The 19,590-nt window shown below is 39.8% G+C and overlaps 2 protein-coding genes across 2 annotated transcripts in view; both read left to right on the forward strand.

The window, feature by feature from the left end:
* Positions 1 to 386: 386 nt before the first annotated feature.
* Positions 387 to 15,085, forward strand: IL18RAP (interleukin 18 receptor accessory protein). The gene is made up of 10 exons (XM_059839560.1): positions 387 to 746; positions 1,842 to 2,112; positions 2,242 to 2,416; positions 3,634 to 3,808; positions 5,522 to 5,590; positions 5,749 to 5,869; positions 7,611 to 7,765; positions 8,634 to 8,771; positions 12,342 to 12,512; positions 13,143 to 15,085. The coding sequence occupies exons 1-10, from the start codon at positions 551 to 553 to the stop codon at positions 13,508 to 13,510; spliced, it is 1,839 nt and encodes a 612-aa protein (XP_059695543.1). The 5' UTR covers positions 387 to 550; the 3' UTR covers positions 13,511 to 15,085.
* A 1,523-nt stretch (positions 15,086 to 16,608) lies between these two features.
* Positions 16,609 to 19,590, forward strand: part of SLC9A4 (solute carrier family 9 member A4) — a 32,627-nt gene continuing 29,645 nt past the window's right edge. The window contains exons 1-2 of the mRNA XM_059839561.1: positions 16,609 to 16,888; positions 19,050 to 19,513. Of these exons, the coding sequence (XP_059695544.1) occupies positions 16,627 to 16,888; positions 19,050 to 19,513 (726 nt within the window). The 5' untranslated portion in view covers positions 16,609 to 16,626. The remainder of the gene's footprint in view (positions 16,889 to 19,049; positions 19,514 to 19,590) is intronic.

Raw genomic sequence — 19,590 nt, forward strand, 5'->3', positions numbered from 1 at the left:
GGGTGAAAGAGAGAACCAAAGACATGTGCCCACACAGGACATGCTTTGAGGGCTTTACTTCTGCATGGGTCTCCAGTCACCTGGGCTCAGTGCTGTTTGCAGCTGCAGCACATCTTCAGATTTGGTTTAATCCCCAAGGAATCCAGCCTGGGCCTGTTGACCTTCAAGGTACAACAGCACTCCATGGATTTTTTGGTGCCATTTCTGCCTGTCTCATTCTGTTGCTGATAGGCATCATTAGCTGAAGGCTGATGATATTTGATAGCTTACCTCTCATCTTAGAGAACATGCTGCTATCAAAGGAGGAAGGATCTGCATTTCCACTCCAGAGATGGAGTTCTGCATTATTGGAGGTATGAATTGGAAATCCATCTGTAAGCAATTCCATGCAAGGTGTAATTAGAGAGACTGTTGCATATTCTTGAGTACTATCCATCCTGTATTTCTGTGAAATAGTGTGAGCAGGAAAAGTGCTGCAAACCTAATTTTTAAAAAACACAATATGCAGGAAATAATGTTTGTAAAGTTTTACAGAGGTGCAAAATGAAATATGCTATTATCTATTTTATTGGACTCTTATTTACAAGAAAAACCCCTGTTTTCCTCTTTTACAGAAAGCAAGATGATTCTTAAAGAAAATGTCTCCAAATATCAGCCAAAATTGATAAAGAAAATAATGCTCACTTTGTGCTGGACACTAACACTATTTGTTAGTGAGGTAGAAGTTAGCGAGATTAACTTGCCAGGTAAGAATCTGCTCCAGTGGTGTTTGGTGTTTGTGGGGCTTTCTGAAAACTTAGAAAAGGAGATCTTAATTTTTCCTTGCTTTCGTGAGTTTTTCCTGCCCATATACATCCTTGTGTCAGACAAATAGCCTTTTTGCAAGTGCAGAGAATAGCCTTTCTGAAGTATTGGTAATACAAGATACCCTAAATTTGACTCAAAAATCAGTTCCCCAATGAAAAGGATAAATGTAAAGCAGAGTCTCTGAGACCTAAATGAAACAAATGAATTGCATCCGTGACTTAGGTCTCCAGGGTCTGGTCTAGTGAGGCAGGGAATGGGGAGAAGGAAGACAAAAGCAGAAAGAGAGTGATTTATCAAAGCCTTCCACACACACAAAATACCTAGAGGAGCTTGATCCAGTTTAGTGCACAAAGAGAAAATGAAGCTATAAAGAGTTTCCCAGGTGGGCAGGTGAGGAAAAGATTTCATGACCTCCCTTCTGCTGGGGTGAAATCCTGCCATACTTTCAAAGGTCACAACAGCCTGAGTGGCAGGATGGGCATTAGGATGGCTGACCACACCTTTCAGAATTAAAAAACATGGTGTAATTTTAGAGACAGTTACTGAAACATAGGAGGATAAATATTTATAAATATCACTGAGACAATTATGTTTGTCAGTCTTACCTTAAATAGGGCATGTGGTGGGCAGGTTCTGCTTCCTCAGGCTTATGTCAGTCCCTTCTCCGTTAACGTGGCAAGATTGAGAAGAGCTGCGTCTGCTTTTCTACAAAGTTGAGGTTTAACAGGTTAGCATGCATGCAAAAGTCTACACATCACAAAAACTCTTCACATTAAGCTTTTGAAAAAAGGCCTAATAAACTTTGGAAGCTTCTAAATAAATTTTCAAGAACATCGGCAAATTACATATTTAAGAAAACCTATTTTTTATTAGTCCATGTTCTGATCACATAAAGAAATATTCAACACAAGAAAGGCAAGGTTCTATTTTTGTTCCTAATTTTTATTTTTAATTTTTTTTTTAATTTTTAATTTTTTCACCATGACTTTGGTTTTTTTCATATGGTACTGATATCTTACTGTCCTGCTTTCCAGAATGTTCTAATGCTGGACCTCAAATATGGTACCGTGCAATTAATGGAGAGGAGTTTGTTCTACAATGTGCTTTACCAGATGGAGATGCTACCAAGATTTATAAAAACTCACGTCTAAATCAACATAAGGTGAAATGGTTCTGGCACCAGAAAGATAAAGAGACACTTAAGGCTATCAAGGAAACCTCAAATCTGACTTTCCAAGGAGATGCACTTTGGTTTAAACCAATAAGGGACAGTGCTTCTGGAGTGTACATCTGTAGCAGCATATGGTAAGTAATAGAGTAAAAAAATAATGGAGTAAAAGAGTAAAAGGTTTCTATTTCTATGGGGGAATTATTGTTTTGGTTTGGTTTCTGTATTAAATGCTTTCTTTTTTTTTTTTTTTTTGCATCACTCAGGGAAAAAATCCCATGTCTCAAAATTGTTTTGGATGTTCAAACAAAGAAGGCAGCCAAATGTTCAGGTTATGACACAAGTATTCTATATCTGCTTGCTGGCAGTGGGAATTCAATAACCTGTCCTGGGACAAAATGTTACAGCCACATAAAAAAGCCAGATGTGAAATGGTACAAGGTAAGAGTTTCACTGAGAGGAGGTGGAGCTTCAGGTCTAGCTAATGTCATGTGCCTTAGTTCTTGAACTTTTCTTTGGCAGGCAATGCCAAAGAAACTCAACCCAAAAGTAGAATCTTGGACTGATATATATCAAGTATTTAAGGAAGAGTTTTGAAGAAATTTGCCACACCCAAAATATTATTATATGAAACAGAAGCCAACAAATCCTTGCTCTTCAGCTAAGAAATTGAAGTAATTAAGAATTAAAATAGTTTTCTTACAAAACTGGCATGTTTGAAATGCAACATTTTAAATTTTGTTTTGACATTTCAAATTTTGAAAATATCCAGTATACCAAAGAAAAACTGGCTTCGTTAGACACAAAATTATTTTAAGAATAATGTTTCAATTTTTCCTTCCAAGACTCCTGTTTTAAATGAAACACTATTCTACAGAACCACTACTGACTCAGTATTTATAAGGATGGTAATATGGGCAAAGGAAAATGACTAAAATTTGAAATTGTGCATTTTCCTGCCAGGTATTATTTACTTTATTTTATTCTATCAAGTAGAGTTATGATCTAGGCAAAGCTATTCTGCATTTGCTTTAAAAATTTAAATTATGTTTATCTTTACCTACATCTTGATCTGACGCCCACTGAAGTTGAGGAGCATCCTCACATTTGTGTTACTGGATTTTTTCAGGAACTTGATTTAAGGAAAATTCTTGCTAGTTTCGGTAGAATATGAATATATTATGCTGAAAAATAGTTGTGCTTTTCAAAAATAGATGATTTCATACTTCTAAAAGTAGTGACAGTTGCTCAACATCATACCATCCAAACTTGTGCTTTACATCTCATAAAATAACTTGGAAATGCTTTCAAAATGATTTCTTTACAAAACAAAAAATACCCAGTCCATCAAAAAAGTGATCATTTTTGTCACTCTTTAGTAATAGGAGTTTAATTTAGATCAGCTTCATGATTTCATATTTTTGCATCGACCATAAATTTCAAATAATTTTTTAAAAATCAAGGTTATTCACATATTTTTTAGTATGGAAAAATGTCCTCAGACTCCTTATACATCCCATTTTGTGCTTCAGTGGAAAGACCTTGGTTTAGTCCTTCTGCCATGAAAATCCTGTCCAAATATATTAAAATATCATTTAGTAACAGCACCAACAGCAAGAAAAAAACCAACTTTAATTCTTAGATATTATTTACCTTAGGATGGTCACCAGATAAAATACAGGAAAAGCAGACCAAGCCTAAAGCTTAAGCAGAATGAAATCTACTTGAATCCAACCTATGACAAAGATGCTGGAATATATGTGTGTGATTACACTCTGTCTGACAACATTACCAAGTGGACAGTGAGAACAGCAGCAACAGTGGAAGTCATTGGTGAGTAGTATAAAAACCCAGAATAAAATGCCTGAAGTAAAGTATGTTTTCTTTATTATGTTTATTTCTGTCTTTTGTTCAAGCTCTTGTTCTGAAAAACCCATAGATTGCATTAGCTACAGGATCATTCAAATCCTCTCCCAAGTATTCTGAGGACATCTTGGGACACCATCTAGAACATCCAAAAGTAATAGCAGTAGGTCCTGTAGGAAAGTATAAATCTATTCTATGTCCTGATGGATGCAGTACAGCTGTTTCTGTATGAAAACAGCACAGGACTATTCCTCAGCATCCTGGTGGAAGGTTGGCCACTCTGTGAAAGGTAGAACAGGATTTAGGGAGCAAAAGAAATGTGTCAAGTTGAGGCAACCTAGTTCTATGGTCTAGTGAAGAAACACTCCTTTGACATTTCACGATCTAATGAGGATAGCTCTTTTCTGAAATAGGTGATCCTTTTTTCACTAGGTATTTTAAGCATTTGTTTCTAAGAGTTCAAGGGAAAAATGCATCCATCCCACCAGAACAGGAAACCATGCCTTATCAGTCTCTGAGATCTCTGTGTGGTGGCTTTAAATACCTGCTGCTCTTTCACCCTTCCTTCTGCTTTATACCCACATAATTCTCCAGGCAGGCTTGGGCTAGCTCTGCTTTTATTCTGATCTGGCTGTATTTGAGCTGACACATTGTCCTTCTCTGTTCTTTCCCCTCACTTTCTACAGCAGTCTGAAAAACACTTAAAAGGCACCCCATGCATCCTACCCTAGAACCTTGCAGACTGAGGGGAGACCCTCTTGCAGTGGAAGTCTTCCATGTGAGGGGAAGAGAAGGGGCAGGCACTGATCTCTTCTCAGTGGTGACCAGCGACAGGACCCGAGGGAACGGCCTGAAGTTGTGTCAGGAGAGGTTTAGGTTGGGTATTAGGAAAAGGTTTTTCACCCAGAGGGTGGTTGGGCACTGGCTCCCCAGGGAAGTGGTCACAGCACCAAGCCTGACAGAGTTCAAGGAGTGTTTGAGCAACACTCTCAGGCCCAGGGTGTGATTCTTGGGGATGGTTCTGTGCAGGGCTGGGTGCTGAACTCGATCCTGTGGGTCCCCTCCAGCTCAGCTTGTTCTGTGATTCTGTGCTTAATTTCTCTGCTGTGACCCTGTTAAAAAACCCAAAAAACCAACCCAGAACAAAAAGGTGTTATGTGGCACCATTTCCTGCAGTATGGGACTTTCCTAGAATATCAGAGCCGTGGGTTTTAGTGTACAACCTGTGGGTGTCATTATCTGTGCCCTTAGGCAGCCTGAGTTTTGAAAACAACATGGCTATTTTGATACAATTTGGTATGTTTTGGTATCTATGCTTGTGAATGGGGTGTGCATGGGCTCTGTTTGTGCTTACTGGGCATGAAAAAGGGTTTGACAGAGAACTGGTGTGAGGATTGCACCCTTCAGGGGATTTCGCAAGGGGGGGATCCTAATTTTTGAATCCTAAATAATTTAAAGTGCAGACAAGTTGCTAAGCTCTTCAGCTCATGTAAGAGGACGATGCCTCAGAGTAAATGAGATAGCAGGTGTTTGAGTAGTTACACAAGTTTTGTTGTCCTCCACTTGGACTTAGGTGTCTAAAATCCACCTAAATCTTGAAAAATTAAATTTTAAGTTATTTTCTTTGGTTTTCTGCACTCACAATAACTTTATACTTAATGTTATTCTTGTTAATTGCAGCAAAAAACACTATTCATCCACCAAACCTTTTGTATCCCAGTGGCGTTGTGATCCTCGAAGTAGAAGTTGGTAAGTTTCAATTCCTCCTCTAGAAGCAAATGAAAATATTTAAATGAGTTATTGATAAATAATGACAGATCTTGATAAAGCAAACCAGCTTTGCTTTCTAGGCTATTTAAGAGAATAATATTCTGCAGGCATGGTTTTTCTGTGCTCATTTGTTCCAGGCAAGCCACTTGAATTGGAATGTCGTGTACAGTTTGGGTTTCAAACAGTTTCTCCAATGAGGGTAACATGGAAACGGAACAACGAAGAGAATGTAAATGAGAAATTGAATCAGGAAACAATGTGAGAACCTCCTCCCCCATCCCTTCCAATATTCTGGTCACTACCACCACAAGCAGCTGTAAAAGTCATTCTATAACAGCTTTACTGAATACATTTTATTGAAAAAACTTTAGACGGCTCTTTTCTTCCACCTAGTAATGCCACAAGCAAGTGACCTTCACATACAGAAGCATATATTGAGGCCATAAAATCAAGAACTCAAACTCTTCATGATCTTAGCTCTTCTTAAAACTTTAGCTCACAGACAGCTTCAACATGAAGGGCTCCTGGTAGCCTGTCCCCGAATCAGTTGTTTTCAAGTGTTCTTGTTCTCAAGTGTTCTTGAAAGCACAGTCTCTGTTGTGCCTTGCTAGCAGCTCACACAATCTGCCTTAGGAAGCTGCCTCTGAGTGGAGAATGAATGAGATCAGCAAAAGAGTGCTGTGGACTTTGAAGGGAGTTTGTGTGTCTCAGACAAAGGAGTGTTACAGACTAGGTCTGAGGGCTTGCAGCACCTTCAATTTCAAGACACTGAATTTTGGGACTCCTCCCTGGTGAGAATTAACTAGACCCTGCAGAGAAGAAACATGTAGGGGAAAGGTTTCCTGTGACCTAGGGACAGCCCCTATAGTGATTACTCTTCCCTTTCCTTCCTGTTTTCATTCACTTACGCAGTGCTCGTCTCGGGCAAGCAACAGAGTAGAGGCAATGCAGGCAACTCTGTCTTTCACCACACAGCCCTGAGTCAACTTTATGGGTAAACTTTCTGTACACTGGGGGAAGCAAAACCCCTGCTGTCACTGCTAAAACCAAGTACATATTAGGAGTCATATGGAAAAAAAAAAAGAATTATATCACACAGTCATGAGGTAGACCGGAAACTGCATTTTGCTAATTTTAGAATGTTTAGATTTGGAATATTCTTGTTAACAAGTTCTTAGCTGTTTTCATGGGTAGAGTTTCTGTTTATTTTTTAAAACATAAACAAATGAAACACGTCCAACAGACTTTGGCTAAATCCTTGCCTATGCTCACTCCTACATATCTTGAGGTAGCAGAGGTGGAGAGGAAAAGCCATGGGACACTGTCATTTTGCAGTGGCACGAGGTGAGATGACCTTTGGGATGACCCAGAGATGCTTATACTTGTGGCTTTCAAAGGGGAATGCTGAAACTCAGAAACCCTGGGTATTCTGGAGTGATTGCAGATGCAGATCTGTTTCCCATATCCTTCACTCAGCCCTGAAGGGATTCCTCAGTTACCTTGTCATTTCCTATACTTCTGTCCCTTATTTCTGTCTTATTCTGTTTGCTTATCATGTCCTTGGTCTTTTTACCCCTGTGAAAGAGGCTGAGATGCTCAGTGTTTTGCCCAGCTAGTTCTCTCTTGGGGTTCCTTTTTGAAGTCTCATTTCTCTGCATTTCTGCCAGGTGAATATCTTACATCTTAGAAAACCACAAGTAATCTTATAGAAGTAAAGGGAACTATATATTGAAAACTAGGCAAGTGGTAAAAATTTCACTGAATAGATGAATTAAGGATAAACCTTTCCATCTTCAGGCTCATCAAGGTATTTTCTTACGATGTTAGTTAGTATTTTCTTACCATGTATGAACCAATTCCAAACCAGAATATTGGATTACAATTAAAAGTTCAAGATTACCAAGTTGCAAGCTCCTCTGTTTTTGTGTGTTAGACATTGGGAAGTTGTGTGAATGAACAGCAAAGGCATCATGCAAATACACATTTTTTTCCTCTCTAGCGTCTATCCAAAACGTTTGAAGGGGCACACACTTCTTCAAGTTGCAACTTTGAAAGAAGTTACTGAAAAAGACCTCAGAAGCAACTTCACATGCTTTGCTGAGAATTCAGTGGGGAATGCCACTGCTGTGATCCAGCTGAAAGGAAAGAAGAGAGGTAAAGCTATCAGCTGGTGACTATTTACTCCTGAAGACACATTTTGATTTACTCTACTGCTACTAATTAATTCCCCATTGACACTGGCTTTTAGCCAGCAGTAGAAGTTTCTTGAACCTGAGTGGGAAAATCGTGATTTGTCAGATGTCTTGAAAGCCAAGTATTTTGAGGCTTACTCAGAAGAGCAGGGCTATCTAGGGAATTACTGCAGGCAGGTGAGCCAAGTGGAAGTTAGAGAATAACTGGAAGGAAGGAGAGTGCAATCTCTGAGCATTAATAGGCAATCTACTAAACTGAGGCAGAGAGGCTGCTGAAAGCAGCAGTATTCCCTGATTTCCATAGGATATTTCTGTTTATTTTCCCAGTCATTAATGTGCATGTTTCTGAGAAGTTACCATAACTGATATGATTGTGGCAGCCTTTCAAGCACCAAACCTGAATCAGTGTGGAAATTAAAGCGTTAAACCATAGTTCACAGCAGAGGCTCATCACAGGAGTGCAACAGGAAGCTGCCAGAAGGGCACTGCGTGCAGCTGTGTCTGTTCTGACATAGCTTTTCCATCTCAGGTGATGGCTATTTTCAGCATTGCTGAGTGTACCAGAGACTATTTTCTCTGTGCACTCTGTCATAGAATGGCCTTTCATATCACCAAAGAGATGCCATGCAAAAAAGGTCACTGATGGTAGACTGAAATTCTATGACAAGGTTTGTGGCTACATGAAATCTTGACTTCCCTAAATTTTGCCAGAGGGATAAGAAAAAAGATTTTGTAAGATTGTTTGTCTCCATTTCTGGACTGATTTTTTAATCTATGTGTCAATATTATTTTGGAAACTCAAGTTATGACATACGCTTTTCTTCCTGCAGTGTTCTTCTTATATGTACTCTGCAGTGCCATTTCTACTCTATTTGCATTTGTTGTGTGCACTGCCTTTATTTACCAGCACTGGATTGAAATAGTGCTGATGTATCGAAGTTATCTGGTCCACAACAAAAGTACAGAAGGTAAGAAGCCTTGTCTAATATGAATTTGCTCCAGTTTTTCTACTGCCTTTTGCCATGTGGGATAATCTGATATGAATTACTCATTTAATTAAGCTCTTTTAAAGACTGTTCTCTTTGAGCCAATAAAAATTTTACTAAACCTTGCAAGATGCTCAGTGAATGCAGATGGAAAAAAAAAGTCATATAGTGTGAAAGAAATATCTGACACCAACAGAAATGTCAGTTAGACTTTTACCCTAATTTACCCATAGAAGATTAAAGTAGGAAGCTGAATTTTGGCAGTCCATATGCTGGGAATAACTTTGCATCTCCAACATTTCACAATCATTCTCTGAAAAAATTAAAAAAAAAACTTTTGGACAAGAATGAAATGACCTTGCATAACAAGGTGAATGACTCCAGGGTCTATTGTATCTTTCACTTGATGCTAAAAAGTTTTTCAGAAGAATAAACAAAAGAGAGAAATAGGATGATGAAGGGCACCAGTTGACAAATGAATGTTTGGGAAATATTCATATTTCTTTTCTAAAATCTTTGGAAACTACTTGACATTTGGATCCGAGTGATTAGCTTTTGATTTTTCCAGTCTCTGTGGTAGCATTGTTCCACCACCTCAGCTAAAACAGGCCCATGAAATAGTAGATAGAGTAAAAATGTACGTAAGGAATCACTATGACTACTTCAAAGAACTTAAGGTATGATTTTCTTAAATCTGTTGAAAGAATTCCGATCATTTGTGCCTGAGAAAATTTTTCTAAAAATTCTTGCCTCTTGATGCAGTTTGAGATAGTCTGAGTCTGTTTTTGTGTTTGGACATGTATCTTATATGTGAGTGTGAAACAACTCTATCTAGATACCTCTAAGTACATGCACAATTGGAAAATTACCTCCCCTTCTGGAAAACGTTTTTACAGGCACTAAAGCATTTGGCCAAAGCAATTTGGGAAACCACTCAAAATTTCCCCCCTATCTGCTAACAAAGTGATTTAAGGACCTGTGGAAAGTCCCTTTAGAGCACACCCTGCATGTCAGCAGGACAGACACAGACCTGCCAAGGCCTGTGCACTGAAGATGAAGGCACCTTTGGGTTCTACCATAAGAGCCCCTGTCCCCTGCCTGTCCCCTGCTTCTCAGGTACCTCGTGCACACAGCTCCCTTTGCAGCATGGGGGTACAGGGGATGTGCAGACCAACTGTGCATACCCAGAGAGTTTTCTGCCCAGGGAAAGTGTGTTCTCACCTGCAGGACTATGTCCTTCTCACTTCATGGATGCATATCAAGTCACCTGAGGTCTGAAAGGACTTGTTCATAAAGCAGCAAAGCAGCAGTTATGACTTGATTCTGCTGTTTCTTCCTTTCTGTAATTTCTTATCTCATGTCTTTCTCAGCACAGAATCAGACAATTGAAGAATCCTACAAGATTGGAAAGTATCCTGGGCACCTGCTCAAAGCAGAGCCAACATAGGTTGTACAGGACCTTGTGGAGGGAGAAACTACAACTCCTCTGGGGTTAATTGGCCTCCTTAGCCAATTCAGATATATCTCAAAACTCCTGCCTTCTTCCACATGTAGAAAGAAATAATGCAGGAGATTTGATACTAGCATTTTTAGAACACATATGCCATCCCTTTGCTGAAGTCAGGTATTCTTCATTTCCTACACTTTCAATATCTTAAATACAGCACCCTAAGTTCCTCAGCTTGTAATTTTCCTGTGCAATTATGTGAAAATATGGCATAATGGGACTTATTTGGTATTTTTAACTTGCTATTGTGATAGTAATGTTGTAAAGGCATGTGTTTGTTAGTGGCTGTGGTCTAATAAGATTGCAGTGACCTCTGTGGGTGAAATGAGGAATATCTGGCTTGTAGTGCAATTTATTGTTATTTAAGATCTGTTTTCAAGGGAGCTTCAACTTAAGGTATAAATGAATTGAAGTTCAGCTAAACAAATCTAGTGAACCTCTGGCCCACCTTTAATTCCCACATTAGTCCTGTGTGCCTACTGCTGATGATTCATTCTTGTGGTCCTAAATTGACTCAGCTTGGCAGAAAAATAACTCAGTAAAAGACAGTGTGTAGCCAGCAAAGCAAATCATCTTCCCCAATTATCACAAGAGTTTATCACAAGAACTATCACCAGTAGAAGGATGTGATTGAAAGTGTGTCCAGGAGCAGAGGGGAGGAGCAGAGATGCAACATGTGTTGTCTGATAACATTCTTGGCCTCCAGACCGAGTCTGCACACCTCTGTTTTCTTTTGATGACATAGCTTCTGCAATGTGCTGGTTCTGAATTTAAGTGTTCAGCCCCAGCTCATCCATGTTAGTTTTCTGAATTTGCTTTACAAATGGGCTCTTTTAGATCCTGCAGGAACCTGGTGACTCTAGCCTGTGTCTGTGGTCCTGATCTAACATCTAGAGATGGAAAATGGGAGGTCAACACCAAGGCATGTGGGTCATGACACTCAGCACTCAGGTCTCTGTGCTGGATGTGGGTGTCTCAGTTCCCAAGCAGTGAAGGTGAAGGTGCAGTCAATATGGTGGAATCCAGAGAGCATCTCATCTCACCCTGCAGCAGCACCCTGCTCTACACAGGGGAATTTCCTTCTGGTTCCTGTTCATTGTATTGTCATGTGATACAATTCAGCTAATTGAACATAGGTGCCTGATGGTATTTGGGCTGCCTGACCATGTCCTGCCATTCCAAAGTGCTTGAGTCTCCAATACTTCCCCTGTCAAATCTGGCAGTCTTAGGATAACTAAATGGTCTCAAGTAACTGGGAAACTGGACTGGGTCCACTGTGCCTTTTGCTTTCACCAGAAACTGTTGTATTTTACGTTCCTTCTCCCTCAAGTGTAGTTCAAAGTTTATTCAGCAGATATAATTTACTTTTGCCTCGCAGTTAAGAATGCACCTTACTCAGGACCTTGTTACCAGGGTGATCAAAGCTAAGAAAAATTCTTTACCTATGTTTCATCTGCACTGTACAAACGTTCTTTTAAGGAGACTTAAGTTCAATAACTGGTCAGTACTTTGTGTCAGCTGATATTTTGATCAGACTTAGCCTTTGCTCCTTAACAGAGAGACACAAGTCTCTATGTTTACAAACATAACAGTGTATGAAAACAGCGTATCTTTTGCAAGCAACTAATATTCAAGAACATTGTTCCTTTAAGCTTTATTATATTTTAAAATAAGATAGGCCATTGACAAGTTATTTTAATCAGCATTTGGGCAAATGAGAGAAAAGATTGGGAATTATTTCTTACCACATGGCTTTTGTCTGGAAAGGATCAAATCTTTAAACTACCTTGCACTAAACACCTCCAGCTTGCTTGTTTGCTTTGGTAGCATATGTCTGCAAAATTTGCAAGAGAGTGAGACAGCAAGGTTGTCTTTGGTTACTGGATAGCTGTAATCTATGAGCTCATCATAATTTTAGGTTTGTTTTGTGCCTACTTAAATAGATATAAATGGAAACTGGTCATTAAGAAAGAAGCTGAAGGCTTCAGCCAGACTTGTTAATGTATGTAGTCATTATTTATTATTTATTTATTCATTTCTTTTAGATGGCAAGGAATTTGATGCGTTTGTATCCTATGCAAAACTAAACTCTTCTGAAAGTGACTCTGCTTTAATTAGTGAGGAAAAATTTGCCCTGGAGCTTCTTCCAGATATGCTAGAAAATAAATATGGATACAAGTTATGTATTCTTGAAAGAGATATTCTTCCGGGAGGAGGTAAGTTCCCTGGGCATGATAGAAAATCTTGTTTTTATAAAATTGTGTTTCACTTTAAAAAAAAAACCTTTATGCACCAGAGCAACAAATTCTATAATTAGGTAGTGGAATTTATGTTCAAATCTCACAATGTTTTGATCTTTGTGTCTGGTCCCTGAGCCTGACACACACATACTTTGGAGTGAGGTCACTGTGAACTACTAGGCTGAGACAAAGCTTCTTGTGCAAGAATTTCTTTGCAAGCAGACTCCTTTCCCTGGAAAGAAGACTTCAAATAGTAGTTACTTTCTGAGCAACTACAGCCAGTGCTACCTCAGTAATTAGAAAGCCCTCTGGGAGAGATGAAGAAAAGTCCAAGTGTCCCTTGAGACCCTGCTGAAATGTGCTGAGGTCTCAGATGTGCCCTTCATGTCCTGAGCAGAAAGTTGTTTTCTTCACTTTATAGTTTTCTTCACTTATAAGAACAGCCATGGTACCCCCGGACAGCAAACCCATTTCTAGGTGTTGTATGATTACTCAGCATTCCTCTTCTTGCCTTTCCTTATTTCTGGGTTTTAGCTGTTAATAAAGGAAGTGATAAGATAAAAACTCCTTTGCAGAATGCAGTAACTCTCACCATTTCCTCTCCAGCCTACACAGATGAAGTTGTAACAGCTATTAAACACAGCAGACGGGTAATAATTGTTTTGAGCCCAGCCTATGTCAGTGGACCAAGCATCTTCGAACTTCAGGCAGCAGTGAACTGTGCATTGGAAGATAAAGGGATCAAACTGGTATTAATAAAGTTCCAGGATTTCCAGGAGCCAGAGACTTTGCCTCCAGTAGTGAAGAAAGCACTTCGGATTTTACCAATCGTTACCTGGAAGTCTTCCATTTCTGCTGCTTCCCACAAGAAGTTCTGGAAATACATGCATTACCACATGCCAATGAAAACTACTAAGAGGCTGGAAAATTTCAGCATCAAGGGCTTCTCCCAAAGGTTATTCAGACTGGTATAGATAGGAGAAATTTCACAGTGGGATGACATCAGGCTCAGGAATGGTAACATGATTGTCAAAGACCTCTTCTGTATGGTCTGACAGCTGTCAGCTGTCACTGCAGCCAGCAAGAGCTTCTCTGAAACAGTCAGAAGGCCTGAAGTGTGACAGTGCACAGCAAAACTGTGCCACTGCACACAGCTGTAAATGTGAGCTATCTTTCATAAATTAATATTTTATTACTATTTTTATTATACCATTTTTTTACTATTCATTATACCATTTTGCTCTGATTTTGAGACATACAATGTTCTTTGCACTGCATTCCTTTCTGGAATACTTTAACACTTGTTTTCTAGAAAAAGATTTTAAAAAGGGAACTCCAGAGGAAGCTTGCAGTTTAATTTTTTAGATGCAATCCAGTGGGACATACCCAAATTCCTGAAGTGAGTTACCTCCTCCAGTGGGAACGTCAAGAAAATACCATGAGAGACTGCTGCAGCTGGGCATGCCAAAGAGATTCAGAAAAAAAGGACCACTGTGTAGGCTTACCCCAGGCTTCTCCATCCTTCCTTCAATGAGGGGAAGAATTCAACCAGGTCTAAAACAGTTCACACCTGGGGACACCTGCACCTGATCATTGCTGATCCTCCCTGGTGCTGGTCACTCGACGCCCACTGAACTATGGGTGTGTTGGCACTATGGGTGTGTTGCAGGTGTAAATCAAAGCCCTGATTGTCACAACTAGTAGACTTCCAGGGTCTCCAAATCTTTCCCTTGCAGTCCTCTGGCTGCCAACTCTCCAGAGCTCACACCACTTATTCTCAAACCATCTTGCAGTCTGTGTGTCTGTCTGTAGCTGAGTGAAATGCAATGGTCAGTACTAAGCAATCTGAGTGGTATGGCCTCTTCTCTGTGGTTCTGCTTACTTCATTTGGCCTTCAAGGCAACAAATCCTCGTTTTATAATGCTAATTGAATATCTCATCTGTCAGATTTGTTGTTGGAAAGGCATTCTAAGAAATACTACTGTCAACAGGATCAGTATACTGGAAAAAAGAACTCTTTTGCAAGCAGGCTGAGCATTATCTACCTAATGCTATATTGGGTTCAAAGCTTTCGAGGGAGGACTGATGGTGCTGTGAGGCTGAGAGAAAATACTGCTTCATGTAGAAGTAGAACATCAAAGGGCATCACTGACTGTACTGTGGAGTTTTATCTTCTTTTTTGTTAGGGTTGGGATTAAATGTGTAAGATGGTACTTTTTGTTTGGATTCAGATGTTTGCTAGTTTTTATTTATATTACAGTCTCATAAACTGTGAGTTTTACAGTACTTGAACAAACTAAAAAATGGAGCCATATCTCTCACATTACAAGGTTTTTTAAGGATAAATTGTCTAATTAAGAAATAACACAAGTTATTTTTACTTTTAACTTAATAACTAACTACTCGCGGCTCGTATGTGGACTTTTTCATTTAATTACACAATACCACCCAAACCCATGAAGAAGAAGATAAAGAAGAAGGATTAGTTTCTGCTCTAAAACTTTTATTTTGTTTTATATATATTACTATATTATAAAATTTTAAACTCTAAGTTTTCTATTATGTGATATTACACACTTCTTTTCAAATTACACCTTATAATTTTAGTGCTATCATTTAATTTTGGACACTTTCTTTACAGCTTCAGATTAAATGTAGTGTTCTTTTGGGGGTCAGTGCCTGTCAGCACAGACAGTCTAAAATTCTCAGTAACTAGGGTTCTAACACTGTACCACAGAGAATTTTGACATTGCAGTTCCACCTGTATTGGAGGTTTGGTTCAGGTAATTATAATTTTGATGCAAATTTCCCACTTGTCACCCCATCACCTTCTGCTTTGCATTATAGACCATCACAGATGCACACACTGGATCCCTTCCACAGAAAGTCAAGTGGAAGATATTCTCTACCCATGAAGGGAGAGAATAGTGAGGCCAATTTCTTTGAAAGAATCCCCTCCCAAGCACATGCAGTGTGGTTTCAGGGTCCTCAGAACTACTTGTTTTGGGGTATCACATCTGTTCTCACCATCTGCCCTATCTGCACTGCCTTCTAACACACTCAAATGATTGAATAATTTGAATGATTTGTCAGTAAATTAAATGCACTCAGTTCTAAGATAAGTAATACAGGTTTTAGAAGCTTCTAATTAACAGCACTATGTTTGCACACCCTGTTATCCTTGCACTAAACATGGTAGTTTTTTGTGGAGGATAAAATACGTCGGCATTTTAAAATAATGATCCATAAGAGCAGTGGGAGGAGGATAATGTATTTGCCCAGTAGGTGCCTTACTGGTATGAGTAAAACAAATGTCAAATACAAGACAACCCAAGATCCAATTTCAGGCAGGTGGTGTGACTCATCCCTTCCTCTTTATGTTGCTATTACCTGCTAATTACATGCAGTGTTTAAGGGAGGGAGCCCCCCTTTCCAAGCGAGGCTGTAATTTGCGCGGTCCCCCACCAGATGTCCCTCCCGTGAGCCCTGCACGGTCCCTTTATTTACACACTGAGTAGTTTTGTTGCCAGGTGTGACAGGACCAGGGAGTCGTGCCAAGTGTGGTGCCCGGGGTGCCACTTGCGCTGGGGAGGCAGATGGGGAGCGAGGCCAAGAGAGGAAGGCACGAAGCTGGCTCTCCTGCCTGCCCAGGCTGCCAGCACCTCTCCCAGCCGATGCAATTCCCTGGTGCTGTGCTTGCTGCCTGAAGGGTGAGCATTGAAAGATTTTTTGCTTGATTTGTTGGCTTCTTTTTTTTTTTTTTTATGTGACAGTGGAAAAATCAGAGAGGCTGCATAAATTATGTAGTTGGAAAAGTCCTTTTATTCCTCAACAGGGTAATGCTGAGGCCAAGGTTTTTCTGGGTCAGTGGAACCTGCACAACCGGTATCTTCACACAAACTCCAGGTCAGTCTGCAGAGCAAGGAATGGGACAGGCACATAAGGACTATAAAATGACCTCTAACAGGCGAATGAGAGAGCCCTGAGGAAGAAGTGGCTGTGGGCAGTGTGAATCACCAGAAGTGACTGTGCACACCTTCATGCACCCACTATATGCTAAATCCGTAATAAAATTGTCACAGCCCCAAACATGGGCTTTGCCATGCTTGCACATGCAAAGCTTTCCAACGTGCTGCTGCTGCTCTTGAGCGTGGTATCCTCTTCTGCTGCTGCTCATGGGGGTGAGCCCAGCCTGGGCAAGAGGTCCTTGCTTCACTATGAACATGAATCCAGTGGTGCTGCTGACTCTTCTGAAGACGTGAGGCTGCATGTTTTCACACTGGACTATGACTATGTGCAAATTCCCTATGAAGTTACCCTTTGGATCCTCCTTGCCTCTTTTGCAAAAATAGGTAAGTAGAAAGTGGGGTCTTGGGTCCTCCTAACTTGGAAAGAAGTTAAAAAAACCCAATATAACCAAATAACTTTCATTAATTTTGTAGCTGGGATTGATTTTACAGTGTCTGTCCTCAAAAGAACAGGCGCGTTCACTACCACGGCAGTGCCAAAATTCCACCTTAGAATGATTCCATCTTACTTAAGTTAACATATGACCTCTAATCTTCAGGTCTCTTGGGCTGTGAGTAGCAAATAGCACCAGAGCTCCCTGACACAGTGCTGTCCATTCATTTTTCTAGTCCTTGTAGATCACAAGATACCTGAATTTGCAACCTGACACAGCTGTGGATATCAGTTACACCAGACTGAGACTTCAAGTGTACTGAATTTTGGGGAGAAAAAGTGCAAAGCATTCTTCCTTTGTATGAATAAAAGGAAATGTTTCCCTCTGACTCTTTGTTTTATGTATTTGCTCCTTGAAGTTGGTGTGAAAAGTAATACTGGGGAGAAAGAATGAGAGTCTCTGAGGGTGTGGTTTAGCAGAGATGTAGGCTAAGAATCTTTTGAATACATAGCAATGCATCTAGCTTCTATTAGAGCTCTATGTGGGTATCTGAAAGGGGAAAGGCAACTCAGGGAGCAGTAATCCCAGTAGGAACTGTAATTAATATTGTAAAAAAGGCTCATCATATCTTACACATTTTCATGGCTGGGCTGAATTTATTTTGACCATTTGGAATTAATGCAGCAATATCAAATAAATGAAGAAGATGGTAATGATGTGAAGAGTTGCACACATCAAATATCCCTTTTCTTTTGAACTTTTTGTGGCATTTTCAAACTCTTCCTTAGAACAAGCTGGTGGGTGAGACTGATTTTTTTCTGGAGGTGGCCTGAAGAGAAACATTTTTCCTGCCATAGTTACCCAGCTGACAAAAATCATTACCAGCATCCATGATTTGCGAGTTTCATTACAGCTGATGCCCTCAATCTAATTCTTCACTGGTAACATAACAATCAAAATTTTCACAAATAAAACTTGTTATGGCATCAGCAGAGTGTGTTGATATTAAAAATATTGACCAAAGTCTTTATTTATCATCCATAAAAGCACAGGAATTGACATATGGCACATCTACACAATATTCTTGTTTTGAACATGAAATAGATACTTTAGAAGAACTGTGTGAAGCCTCCCAGGTGGACCTGTTACTTTTACTGTGAGTTTTCAAATAACATTATTTTTGATGAAAAGTGTGGAGCTGTTAATTTTAAATATATTTGGAGGAAAGAATTAGTCTGAATAATCTGGTTACCCGGGGAAGAAGATTTCCAAACTGGTAGAGTTTTCAGTGTTTTGTTCAGGTATTGTCTTCTTTCTGGATTTCAAGATGTAAGGGTGGGAAACAGTCCCAATATCTTGAAAGGTAAAACAATCCCCTAATCTGTAAGACTGGAAGAGGACTTGAAAATTATTTTAAAATTAAAAAGTAGATGAGAAGAGTTATGATATAAACAGACCTCTTGGTAAAAAAAAAAAAGTAGTGTACTAAAAAAATTATTGAAACTTTCACAAAAATATTAAGTTCCTTTGCTTTTGAAGACTGATAGTTCAAGGGTCACAGAAATACTGTCACAGCAGAACCTTCTAGAGCTGCAAGAAAAGCTGACCTAACTTCAAGGATGGAGTCACAGACATTGGATTTAAAGATTTCTTAGTCTGCCTCTGTCTCATACTTGTAAATTTAAAAAAATCCTGACATTTTTAGTACAGGCACATCCCATTCACATTATGATCACACAGTTCCTTGTATAGTGACTAGACAAGCCAGTAGCAGGTGAGCAGTAAGGATTCTTGAAGAATATTTTCCTTTCCAAATTGTGGAGGATCATTTCAAAGAAGTTCCTGCTTTCCCAGTACTGGAGCTTAAATTCAGACAGGCTTGCTCAGCCATCAGGAGCTGGGCAGCAGGAAGAGAAGAAATTAATGGTCAAACTTTTGCCCCGCTTTAGTGATACAAGTGTGGGAATGTTTAGTTTTGAAGGGCACAGTACTGCCTGTTTTTACCTTCATAATCCTTAGAGCAAAAGCTGGCTGTGTCCAAATACAGGCATGACAATTGTCTGACACGAGGTTAATTTAAACTTGAATAATGCCCTAATGTTTTATTCAAGGTTTCCACATCTTTCACCGATTGCCGAGACTTATGCCTGAAAGCTGCATCCTGATTGCCATTGGAGCACTAGTAGGAGCAATCATCTTTGCTTCCCATCACAAATCTCCACCAGTCATGAACAGTAGTATTTACTTCTTGTATCTCCTCCCACCCATTATTCTGGAGGAGGGTTATTTCATGCCAACTCGACCATTTTTTGAAAACTTTGGATCCATTCTATGGTGGTCTGTTCTGGGATCCCTGCTGAGCTCGTTTGGGATTGGTCTCTCCCTCTATGGAGTCTGCCAGATCGAAGCCTTCGGCCTGAGTGACCTGAGCCTGCTGCAGAACTTGCTCTTTGGCAGCATGATTTCAGCAGTGGACCCCGTGGCAGCTCTGGTAGTTTTTGAAGAAGCCTCTGTTAATGAGCAGCTTTACATGATGATCTTTGGAGAGTCACTCCTAAATGATGGCATAACTGTGGTGAGTTTGTTTCTGCTCCTTGTCTTCCCCTCTTTGGACTCTTTTGGCTTGTAGGGTTACTGGCACAGGACAAGAAC

This window comes from Haemorhous mexicanus, chromosome 2 (assembly GCF_027477595.1).
Source record: "Haemorhous mexicanus isolate bHaeMex1 chromosome 2, bHaeMex1.pri, whole genome shotgun sequence".
Taxonomy (NCBI): Eukaryota; Metazoa; Chordata; class Aves; order Passeriformes; family Fringillidae; genus Haemorhous; species Haemorhous mexicanus.